The following is a 12,865-nucleotide window of genomic DNA, read 5'->3' as shown; positions in this document are numbered from 1 at the left end:
TTTAGATTTCCAACAAAGAGGAAACTTGAGCCAATAGTACTCAACATTTTCTTGAATATATCTTGTAAGGGCAAAATAGAATATAATAGATAAATAAGTTGTTATTGTCCATATGGTTTAAAGACAAAGACTTTAAAAGAATCAGAAATCAGTAGTGACTCAAGTCATTCACCGTTATCATGCATTTTAATAATCTGTTCCTTGAAAATTCTCATACATACCTTCTTTAAATCTCTCAATCATTGAAATAATGACAAGCATCATCTCCTGAAAATTGAAACTATAACAAAGAACTCAAGGCTCACAGAATATTAAATAATCATTTAATGTACACTTCAATAAATAACCTTGTCTTTTTCTTTTTTCCTTGTGTGTCACCATTTCGTCAAAAAAAAAAAAAAAAAAAAAGCGGCATCTTTAATGATTATGTCACATGTGAGTAAAATTACTCTAATGGTGGAATTTCTTAGATTGAGTAAATATTAGCTGAGTTAAAGTGTTTTAACTCCACGTACTCAAGGTCCCTGGGAAACCCGGTTCATTTGATTACGGACAAGACGTGAGAAGAGGACATGTGCTGGTAAAACCACACGTATGGTCACCCTAATTATTTTTAGACAAAATAAATCCAACAGACATCCTGAATAATAAATATGTGTAACGTAACATAGCCTCAACCAGAGAACCCCCGTGAACCAAGAAAATAAACCACCCCCGAAATAACCCACGGAATAACATAAACAAGGACAAAAAAACAACAGAAATCAGTGGTGGCACAAGTCATTCACCATTATTAAGCATTTTAACAATCTGCCCTTGAAAAATCTCATATATACCACAATAAAATCTCTCAAAAAATGAAACAAAAACTATAACAAAAAACTTCAGGCTTACAGAAGAGTAAAAAATCATTAACTATACACTTCAATAAATAACCTTTTCAATGATTATCTTTCTCTTGGACTTTGCGTGTGACGATTTCATCAAAACAAAACACCATCTTTAGAGACTATGTCACGTGTGAGTAAAATGACCGTAATGACACCATATTGGCTTTAAAGACCAACTTTTCAGCTTTCAGAAACTGGTGACATTTTTCAGATAGAGCAAATATTAGCATAGTTACAGTCTTTTTAAATGAACGTGTTCGCTGAGATGCGTTCAAGGGTCCTTGGAAACCTTGTCACTTTCATTAAATTGAATAAATATCCCTGGACAAGATGTGAAAAGAGGACATGCTTGAATAAAACTGGATCTATGGTCACCCTAATTACCTTTAGACAAACTAAATCTAACAGACATCCTGAATGATGAATATATTATTGTAAACGAAGAATAGAAACCACCCCCGAAACAACCTACTTAGAAATACTACGTTTGTTTGTGATTTTCTATGTGCCATTTGTTCAGGAAGTGCTTTTCAGTTTATTCCATGACTGAAAAGTCCAAGGTTTCGTGCTAAGTGACTAAAAAAGCATTTCATCAACAGTAGCTTTTTAAAAAATCCCTCTCTTTAAAAAGCTAGCTCTCATAATGGGTCGCTGCAAACTTTTCAAGGATTTGGAAGCAAAGCTTTGGCTTGAATAGATGTTTTTCAAAGGTGGAATTAGTCATCACTTTGACAATCAAGCAGTCAACTAATGCAAAGCCTGGGTTGGAGAAAAAACAGCTGTAGAAACAGTGTTGAACTAAAAACTTTATCAGTTGCAGCTCCCTTTGGATGTGTTCCAATGAGTTTTCCAATATTTTGTAATAATCCTTTGTTGTATTTTGTGTTTCACACAAAGGTTTTCCTGTTTTCTGATCATGCATCACCTTCTTAAAATCTTCTAAATAATACATTATGTGTTTGTGAAAGAAGTCAACTTTACTACAAACTTAAAGGCATTGATCCTAGTAACTATGAATATTGTTCATTGTTTTATCAGGAAAGATACAAAAGGATGGGAGGAAAGAGTCGTGTAAGCCCATCCTTAAAGTGGAATACAAGACCTCAAGAAATAGGTGAGTTTTAAAAGCATTTACTTTTCAAAATAAAGTTTCAGATAACCTCCATTCGAACCCTGCATGAGGTTTTGGTATCAAGATGATGATTCAGGAAGTAATTTGTTTTAGAGGTTGAACAGGAAATTGACTAAATTTAGACATTTTTTTGCAAGTTTCAGTTTGTTTTTATGGAAGAAAACCACAAATCATTCCAATATGTCTTTTTCATTTGGCTTACTATAACTGTAAATACTATATTATAGTATGAGGCAATTTTTAAGTGTCTTGCGCAACCTCTAAATATTAATTAATTTCCTTAAACTATGGACCCAAATAATTTGGCCAGATATTGAATCAAATGTAGGGTTCTAATGTACAGAATCTACATTTTTTTTTTTACCACTTTTATTTACACCAGCAGTTGCCATGCACATAATACCTTCTGGTGGTTTCAACTTCACATATACTGTATGCATTTCTCCTGCTTTGTCATTTTTTAATTTTTATTTTTTTGCTGTAATTCAAGAATATCTTTATTCAACTCTTCCACTAACAATTTAAAAATTTCATTTTACGCTTGCGGCCATTACGTGCTACAACATGAGAGCCTAAAAAGTGTATGCAATCTTTTTGTGCGTGCACCAAATGTAGTCTCTTTATTAGTTTAGTCAGCTAATAATATCAATCACACTTGTTTTTTGGATTTATATATACGTACTATACTACTACTATATTTAGTAGTGTAAGTGCATATTTTTGTCCTCACTTCATAATCACTATTATTTTCCAGTTTATTAGTTGCAAAATAACATTTGGTGCCATTATTTCTTCTATTTCACAAACAAAAAAGTCATTATATACTAAAAAGCAATAGCATTATCACTATTATCCTTATGATGTGTACAGTTGGTCCCAACACATTTCCATAAACATTTCATATCTTATCAAACAGTTGCAGGAGTGTGTTAGACGTGCCCACAGGCACTAGAAACTAAGCCTTGGGCTCGCACAGTAGTTCACGTTGCTGGTTCCACTGCTTTTTCTCTCTGGGACTACTTCTGATAGATATTGATCAGTGTAAACGACAGCCACCTCAGATAAGCTGTTGTTTTGAAGCGTCTCTGGACAAGTCATCACCATTTGGCTCTTGGCATATACTGACTCAAGTCTCTGCACTTGGCAGTTTATTCTGTTTCTTGGAGGAAAAAAGTCTTCACTTTGTGCCCGTAAAGCTAATGTAAAGACTTAGGCTTTTTTTCCTAATTTATTTCTGTCGATATTTGATCAGGGGGCTAAACCTGGCCAACACTACACAGATTTAAACTAACATTTGCTCAATATTTTTGCTTTTTCTGTGCATCAGCGAGCCCTTTATTATCTTCTCTGGGGGTCTTTCGTACGATAAGGCAGGACGACGGCCGACGTTAACAATCATGCACGGCAAAGCTATTACTGTGCTTGCGATGGACTATCCTATAGTGGAGTTCCTGGTGCTCTGTGAGACGCCTTACAACAACGGTGAGTGGAACAAACTATGTAAGTTTTACTTGAGATCAGACTTGGCAGCCGGTGGCCTGCGGGCCAAATAAAGCCCTCGGTCTAGCTTTGTGTGGCCCCCAAAATAAATACACAAAACAACTCCAAAAGTACACAAAAATAGAGAAAAATAAGCAAAATTAATACAAAAATACTCAAAATGACTTCAAAAACACAAATTGACAGAAAGATACACAAATTGACAACCAAGTCATTCCAAAAACATACAAATTGACAGAAAATACTAAAAATGACAACAAATGAATCTCAAAAACACACAAATTGACAGAGAAATACAAAAATGAGCAAAAAAATAATAATTCCAAAAACATATGAATTGACAGGAAAAATACACAAATTGATGGCAAAAAGACACAAATTGATGCCAAAAAGACACAAATTGATTTTTTTTTAAAAAAACAAAAATTGACAGGAAAATACACAAAATAATTCAAAAACAAACAAATTGACAGATAAAGTCTAATAATTACTTCAAAAACATAGAAATTGACAAAAAAGACTAAAAATGACTCCAAAAACATACAAATTGGCAGAAAAATACACAAAATTACTACAAAATAATTAAAAAAATGCACAAATTGACAGAAAAAGACAAACAATTGCTCCAAGGAATTCCGAAAACCTCAAAATTTTACAGAAAAATACAGAAAATGGGAATAAAATGACTCCAAACACATAAAACTGTTTGCATTTGCAGTTTGTAATACTCAGATCACATCAGTCACTATTCTCTTTACTGATGTGAATTTTGATAATGTGGCCCTTGGATCAGAAAACCTCATGTTTGTGGCTCACATTTGTGATTAAAAAAATTGCCCCCATTTCTGCTTTAGATGAAGCTCAGACGATGGTTAAAGAATATTTTTTGGCTTTAAATCATGAATATTATAATGCTAATTTAAAAAAACAATGTCATAGCTAAAATGTAGCTAGCCTAGGCAGAGCAGGGCCTATCTGTGCGTAATGCTTATACACTAGTGTAGAAAGTCTTTATGAAGACAAAAGATTACTGAACACATTAGGGGTCAAAATGCCATCGAATTAATCCTCCTTACGTGTGCGTGTAGCTAATAATGAATGATGTAATATCCAAACGACGCAGCACATTTTAATGCCCACGATTATGTTTGAGGTTTTACTTTAAAAATTGTTCTTTGTTTTTAAACCCTGAGTGACAATGAAGAACAAAAGTGTTAGTGTTGCATTAAAAACCAACTCTTGTTTGTTTATAACGATGTAACACGTATATTTTTTCTGCTCTTTGTGTTTGCTGCAGAAGTCCAGGATCCGTACGCTGTGGTTGTGCTTTTGGAAAAAGATTTAATAGTTGTGGATCTAACGCAGAGCAAGTATGTCACATTGTGATAATATTCTGTATATTTCAACAAACGGAACAAACCAAACCCACACTTTAGGAACGCGTTGATATATGACGATGATGATGATGAGTGTGTGTAGTTTAAATATCTGAATAAGTTAGAGCTGCATCTGACAGCAGGGTGTGGAAATAAACAAACAGATGGTCAGTGGTATCATGTCAATCAATGTGTTATATTTTTTTAAAAAAAGAAAGAAAAAACTTAAGGTTCTATTCCAGTACTGACAGCACAAAGTTAGTCACACAGATTGTGTCCAGATTTTGGGTTAAAAATGTACTTTTATCAAGGATTGTGAACAAAAAAGCTTTTATGTAAATAACAGCTCTGGTGTTTCTTAGTATTATGTAATAAAGGTACACTTGTCTGTCAGGATTAAGTCGTAAACAGTAGTTAAAGTTATCTGTTGCTATCATCTCTACATCCTATATCCAGGGCTTTTGTTGTGAAAGACCAAAAGAGGAAATTGTCTTTTCCCTAAAGCAAACCTCATGTACAGGAATAAATAGAAGGGGGGGAAAAGCAAATTACTTTATATGTGTGTGTTATTTATTTATCATAAAGGAAGCTGCACCATTATTTAAGATAGATGTACAGTATCAAGAGCGTTTAGTGGCAAAATCACGTTTTAATTTGATTAAAGTCAACATTAAAGAGCAACATTTGTCTTTAAAGAGTTCTAAGCCCTAACTGTAGGGCTACATTGTATATGACATTACATTATTGTGTTTTTTTTAAATGTTTCGGAATAGGGGTACATGGTTTTAGGTTAAATGTCTGAAGGGGTATGGGACTGAATCCGTGTATCATTTGTTCATTTGTTTATCATTATGGAACAAAAACACCCAACACTGCTCATGACTTGGTAAGACTTGTGAATTAAAGTTAACGACTTTTGGCTTGACTTAGACTTGAATGGCCTTGACTCGAGACTTGACCGTCTTGACTTGGGGCTTTAGTGACATGACTTGAGACTTGAGAAGCGTTGACTTGTTCCCACCTCTAAAAGCAAATATACCGACATGTATTTTTGCTGTTTTTAAACACACGCAGCTGTCACAGTCACATTTTGCTCTCTCCCACGACTCGTATGCAGTTTTCCTGTCTTCGAGAACCCGTATCCCATGGACGTCCACGAGTCTCCCGTCACCTGCACGGCCTATTTCGCAGACTGTCCACCAGACATCATCCCGATCCTTTATTCTATAGGAGCCAAACACAAGAAAACAGGCTACAGCCAAAAGGTAAAGACGTGTATGATTCATCAGTAATAACCTTTAAATGTCTCAAAAGTGTTCACAAAAATGTTAAACTTGTTCCTGTATTATCTGTAATGAAGGGTTTGGTTTTCTTTGACGATGTGTTTTTGACTTTCTGGTCTTTCACTCCCTTCACAAAGCCAGTAGAACTATAACGATAAAGATTCTATTCAGAGTTTGTAGAAAAAAATCCTGCGTTTCAAGATAATTGCTCATAAACTCTGATTAAAATGATACATGTGGCTTGATGAGCTTGATAATGACCCATAATTTTCTACTGACCTGTGTTTTTTTTTTTTTGGAATAAAATCAACCATGTGAGATGGTGTGAGTGGACTGTGATGATAATCAGCACTGTCTTTGTACCCAATGTGAGGAGTGGCCAATCAGTGGAGGAACGTGGATGTTAGGCTCGCACACATATCCAGAGATCATCATCACAGGGTGAGTAGACGTAAAAGATTTAGATTGTTCAGACACAAGTCAGAAACTTTCAGGTTTTAAAAGACAAGCAGAATTCAAAGCAACTGTGCATATGGAACATTTGTCACATGGAAGACATGTCGGCAGATAAAGAAATATACATAACATTTATACAAACTACATAAATATGTTGGTGACTGGTGGCCTCTGGGCCAAATAGAGCTCTTTGTCTAACTTTGTGTGCCCCCCAAAATAAATACACAGAATAACTCCGAAAGCACGCAAAAAACTGAAAAATACACAAAATGACAACAAAATAATTCCAAAAATGCACAAATTGACAGAAAAAGACAAAAAATTACTCCAAAAACATACAAATTGACAGAAAAATACACAAAATGACTAGAAAATAATTCAAAAAAATGCACAAATTGTCAGAAAAAGACAAAAAATGACTCAGCAAAAAGACACAAAGTAATTCTAAGAAACTCAAAATTTGACAGAAAAATACAGAAAATAGGAATAAAGTGACTCCAAACACATAAAACTGTTTGCATGTGCAGTTTGTAATACTCACATCAGTCACTTTTCTATTTATTGATGTGAATTTTGACAATCTCATGTTTGTGGCCCACATTGTACTTAAAAAAAAGGCTATTTCTGCTTTAGATGAAGCTCGGACAATTTTGAAAAAAGAATACATTGTCATTTGCAAAATGAACTTTTAATATTGGCCTAAAACACCTGGCAATCATTGTATTGAACCGTCTGTAGGAAACATACCCCCTTTGGTCAGAAATCTACCCTTCTGTGTTACCTCCATGACGGGGGCTGAAGGCTGTGGTTTCTAACTGGTATTTATAGCCCTATCTGTCGGAGTGTGATTGTGTGTGTGCCCACCACAGCATCACGCCGTTATCAGGCTATAGTGCTTTTGTTCGGAGGTTGACAGAGACGATAATGTGTTGTGAGGCTTCCATGCTGGGTGTCGGCTTCAAATATCAGACGCTGCCCCGTCATCCTGAGACCCACAGAGAGATTCTCTTTACCACTGCTGACACTAAAGCATTTCTAAGATCACTGGAGTTTCTTTGCATCTGTAGCAGGGTTAGGTCAAATATAATTGTAGTTGCGTATTTGAAAATCAATTACAATTATGGTGTAATTATAATTGTGATTTTAAAACTCTGTTGCTGTTGTAATCGTAATGAAATTGTAATTGTTAATGCTAGGCAAATGTTAATGCTAGGTTTGTGCTAATGCTAGGCTAATACCATTACTAGGCTAATGCTAACATTAGGCTAATGCTAGATGGGTGCTTATTCCAGATTATTGTCAAAGCTAGGTTAATGTTAATGCTAGGTTAATGCTATGTTAATGCTAATGTAGGGCTAAGGCTAATGCTAGGTTAGTGCTAATGCTAGATTAATGTTAATGCTAGGCTAATGTTAATACTAGGTTACTGCTATGCTATGCTATGCTATGCTATGCTATGCTATGCTATGCTATGCTATGCTATGCTATGCTATGGTGCTAATGTTAGTGTTAGATTAATACTAGGTTAATGCTATGCTAATGCAAAGCTAATGCAGTGCTACATGGGCCAGCACCTGCATCTTCACTTGCATTCTTTGCAGGAAATGCAAATATTCTCGTTGTGACTGAAAAATGTAATTGACCCCAACCCTGATCTGTCATAGGTAAAAGGCTTTTCTTTGCTCTTTTGTGTTATTATTAGATTTAGTGATAACATTTAAACATTTCAGATTTTTGTAATGTAACGTAATCTTTCTTTTTATGGATATTCAAATGGAAGAATTAGGTTTTTATTGGATGACCACCCGGTTGAAAGAAAATAGCAAAGTTTAGTTTAGTCCTTGTTTCCTCTCTGGCTTAAAATTGAGCCTCCAGCATCAACATCCTCCTCCTCCCTTTGGTGAACTTCTTCCAGAACTTTTCGTCTTTGGCCTGAAGTGTTTTGGCTTTGAGTTCTTCTTTTTTAGCCAACATGGTCTGAAGTGTGGAGATTTTACCACAGTAGGAAGGAAACCAAAGTTTAACATTTAGAAATATAAAGCATATAAACTGACAGCAGTATGTACCGATAAATGTAAAATAACATCCTCTACTTTCTAAATATGAATATTATTTCTATATAATGGTATGAAATATTTTATTAACACGCAATCCATCATGTGTGGGTGTAATACGACAAAGCTTTGGATGTCACAAGGGTAGACTATGATATAATATTCATTTGTTTATTTAAAAAGGAAAATGCATTTTAATGAACATTTAAACGTAAACATGCCAAAATTAGCCAAAGGCTACTTTCCATCTGCAGTCCCTTGCAGGTCAAAAGAAATAACATTATAACAACACTTCAAATTAAAAATACAAAAAAATCAACAACACACAACAGAACAGTGTTTCTCAAATTAACAAACGAAAACGTAAAAAATATGGGATTTTGTAATGTTTATTTTTAGTTAAAAATGATAACCACACTAAATATCACTAGCAACTCACAAAACGACAACAAAATCACACAAAATAAGAGAAAAATATACTGAATAACAAATAAAATAGTCAAACAACTACAAAATGACACCAAAAACACACAAAATGATGGTAGAAATGATCTTAATATAGAGCATGAACTTAAAATACAAGAGTTAGTCTTGGTCCCACATCAGGAGACCTTAAATGATAAAAACTATAGAATTAAATGTTTTCAGGAGGCACTAACTACTGTTTTAAAGCTTAGATAAATAATAAAAAAAACAACACTGTCAAACTGCCAATGGTCAATGGGATTTTTCAAACTCATCCAGATCAGTATATTGTAATCCTGTAACGTAATCTTGCAAACAGACAAACAAACAAACCAATAGATAAACAAATGAACAATTAAATACCAGTTACAACATGACCTCTTTAGCAGAGGTATTAACTAATTTAAGAACACCCATGTAGACAAAATAATGGCTTTAAATGCTACTTTAAACCGTGAAGAGATGAAGTCTTAATAACTCATACTGTGGCTATGCTGTGCTTAATTAATAAAGACCCATTAAGACCATGTGTTTTCTACAGGCACGCTGATGGATCGATCAAGTTTTGGGACGCATCTGCAAGTAGGTTTTCTTTTACATTTTCGCTAAACTGAACACATTTGTCTTCAGATTATCTCTCTGTTGTTGCACTACCCATGCAATCACAAATATTTTATAAATATCTTGATAATGAATTTTTCTCTGCAATATTCTCCAAAGCATTAGGCCAATAAAAATCCTGCAGCGGTGTTGTGTTATTCCTTAGAGCATTTCTGAGGAATTCATTTAACCTCAATTTCACAGATTTTCTTTTTTCTTATGCAACTGATGAAGACACACACTATGTCGACATGTTCTTTGATTACGACGATCCACCTCATTATTTTCCAACACACCTTTTTCTTTCTTTTTTTTTTTTTTTTTTTAACCGTGTACAAACATTTTTCAAAGCGTTAACCCTCCTTGTTGGTGTTTTAAGATGAAAGCGCAGCTCTATCAGACGATACGGTGAAAATCACATTCCACCAGGAACACACATTGTGAAATACGACTGTGATAATCAAAGCTGCAGAGCTTGTAATTATCTCATCCAAAGGTAGAGGTGACAAATTCAACTTCATTATATTGAAGTCTATTTTTATGAAGAATCATGAGGCTTAAGTGGACCGACTTAACTAGAAATGGAGGTAACGTACCTGATTGAGATTGTTTCTCTTTATTATTATTCAGTTATTTATTAGTTCTATACTTATAGTGAATAATTAAAATGTCCACACACATTTTCAGCAGTGTTTCTTTATAGCATCCATTGGAGAGGAAGTGCACATGCATTTTCTAGTTTTATCTTATATCTTTCAAATTTTGTGTAAGATCCCATTTATCTTGTAATGCTCTATTTTACATGTTTTATTATATTTTATTATATTCTAATTTATTTTGTTATATTTAATTTGACTTTATTTTGTTATATTTTGTTTTACTTGTTTTTTTTAACCTTTTGTTTTACTTTACTTTGTTTACCATTATTTTTGTTATATTTTGTTTTACTTTATTTTGTTACATTTTGTTTTACATTTTATTATATTTTATTTAATTTCATATTATGTATTTTGTAACAAATGCATTCATTACAATATTATTTTAGTCTTTCTACACTTACATTTTCTCTGCTTAATTCCTGTTTATTTTACATATTTTTCTGTGGACACTAACCAGCAGAACAAACATAATTTACCACCGAAATAACAGTGCTTTTGTTTTGAAAAATGATGTTTTGCCTGTTTAGAAAGCTTCTTCCATTTAATGGCCATTACACGCTGAAGTGTAATGTTTCCATGAACTCTGACCAGTCACGCTGCAGATGCTCTACAAGCTGAAAACCTCCAAAGCGTTTGAGAAGCCAAAGGTCGGCGATGGCCGAGCTGCTGAGCTGGTGGAGGAGGACCCCTTCGCTGTGCAGATGGTCAGCTGGTGCCCTCAGAGTCGCATCTTCTGCGTCGTCGGCATCTCCGCTCACATCATTCTGTATCGCTTCAGCAAATACGACGCCAACACTCAGATAGTGGTAAGTAGTTTAGAGCTTTGTAGTATGGAGCGTTGAATGTAACAACTAGGTCACTGTTTCATAGTGGACATATTTTACATTTAGCTCATTTTTCTTTCATTTGATACATATTCATGTAAAACAGTGTGTTCTATATCATTGTCAGAAATGTGTAAACATGAAAAATGTATCTAAATCTAAATGTTAAATCTAAATCTAAATGTTGGATTTGGTTTGGTTTATTGGTCAGCGCATAAACAGGCTACACTCTAGTCAGACGATACATACAGTCATGCATACATACATATCCTTGATACTTACATACAGAATAATGCTTCTGTGGGGAAAAAAAAAAAAAAAAAAGATTAAAAAGCTAGAAAAAACATTTTACTGCTCCGTAAATGTTAACTGTAAATTGTTATATCTAAATCTAAATGTTAAATTTAAATCTAAATGTCAAATCATAATTTGTGATAGACAGGACTGACCTGCCCACTTTCTATAATTTCTAAACATTTAGCTTTACACTTGGCAACCAATTTAACATTTAGATTTGCATTTAACATTTAGATTTACATTTGACATTCAGATTTAGATTAAACATTTAGATTTAGATTTTACATTTATATATAGATTTTACATTTAGATATACATTCAACATTTAGATTTACATTTAACATTTTGATTTAGATTTAACATTTCAATTTACATTTCAATTTAACATTTACATTTAGATTTATTTTTGTGTACAAATTTGTAACAATGATATAAAACATGCTGTTTGACATGAATTTCTGTCTCAAATGAAATAAAAATTTGAGGAAAGTGAGCAAAATGTCAAACAAAAAATGTCAGCTATGAAAAAATGAGTGAGTTTTTACATTTTCCACCCCATTCTGTAGGGACTGGAGTAAACGCTCACGGTGTGAGTGACAGAAGATGTTGAAATGTGTATTTCTGTGTGTTCGTGTCCATCCCCAGTCGTTAGAGGTCCGACTGCAGTGTGAGCCAGAGGACGTCATCTCTCCATCAGAGAATGAAAACAACCCCTGCTTCACAGAGTCCGGCTCCCACTCCCCCCATCACCAACAGCCAGTCAACGCTGGAAACAGAACGCCAGAGGGGAACAAAGACAGCACCCCCTGTCTCAAGTAGGACAACATCAACGTATTTCATTTTGTAAACTACGCCAATGATAAGATATTGTTAAATTTGTCTTTTTATGCTGATCCAAAATCAATATATTGATATAGATCCCAGCCCAAAAAGTTAATGGAATGAAGTCTATATTTGGTGAAGATTTTATATTCATATTGCACTTGAATGATAACTTATATAAGGGACATAAAGCATTTTTTGACCCTATAATCAATAATTACTCTAAGGGGCACATATTGTACTACACACTTCCCACAATGTAAACAAACTTGTTGCACTTTTATCTCCCACAATGCACCCATTTATTTAAAGCGACAGGCCCCGCCGATCAAAGAAAGTGCATCATATCTCGTCCAAAGTGACGGCTCTCCATAGTTTAGGCCAGAAGGTCTAAAATCCTTCTAAAAAGTCATTTTAACGTGTTTTTTTTTTTATTTATAAAAAGGTTCACATATTTTGTTTATGTATTTGGAATACATTAAACACGTTTTTTGTTGGATACATTTT

The 12,865-nt window shown here is 34.1% G+C and overlaps 1 protein-coding gene across 1 annotated transcript in view; it reads left to right on the top strand.

Moving 5' to 3' along the window:
• Positions 1 to 12,865, top strand: part of LOC114454901 (syntaxin-binding protein 5-like) — an 85,582-nt gene that overhangs the window by 23,112 nt on the left and 49,605 nt on the right. Inside the window, 8 exon segments of the mRNA XM_028435784.1 lie at positions 1,929 to 2,004; positions 3,350 to 3,504; positions 4,820 to 4,892; positions 6,016 to 6,163; positions 6,555 to 6,622; positions 9,698 to 9,738; positions 11,007 to 11,221; positions 12,182 to 12,351. Coding sequence (XP_028291585.1) covers positions 1,929 to 2,004; positions 3,350 to 3,504; positions 4,820 to 4,892; positions 6,016 to 6,163; positions 6,555 to 6,622; positions 9,698 to 9,738; positions 11,007 to 11,221; positions 12,182 to 12,351 — 946 coding nt within the window.

This window comes from Gouania willdenowi, chromosome 21 (genome assembly GCF_900634775.1).
Source record: "Gouania willdenowi chromosome 21, fGouWil2.1, whole genome shotgun sequence".
In the NCBI taxonomy this organism is placed as follows: Eukaryota; Metazoa; Chordata; class Actinopteri; order Blenniiformes; family Gobiesocidae; genus Gouania; species Gouania willdenowi.
The sequence above is the reverse complement of the archived record's forward strand: the minus strand, read 5'-3'. Positions and strand labels throughout refer to the sequence as shown.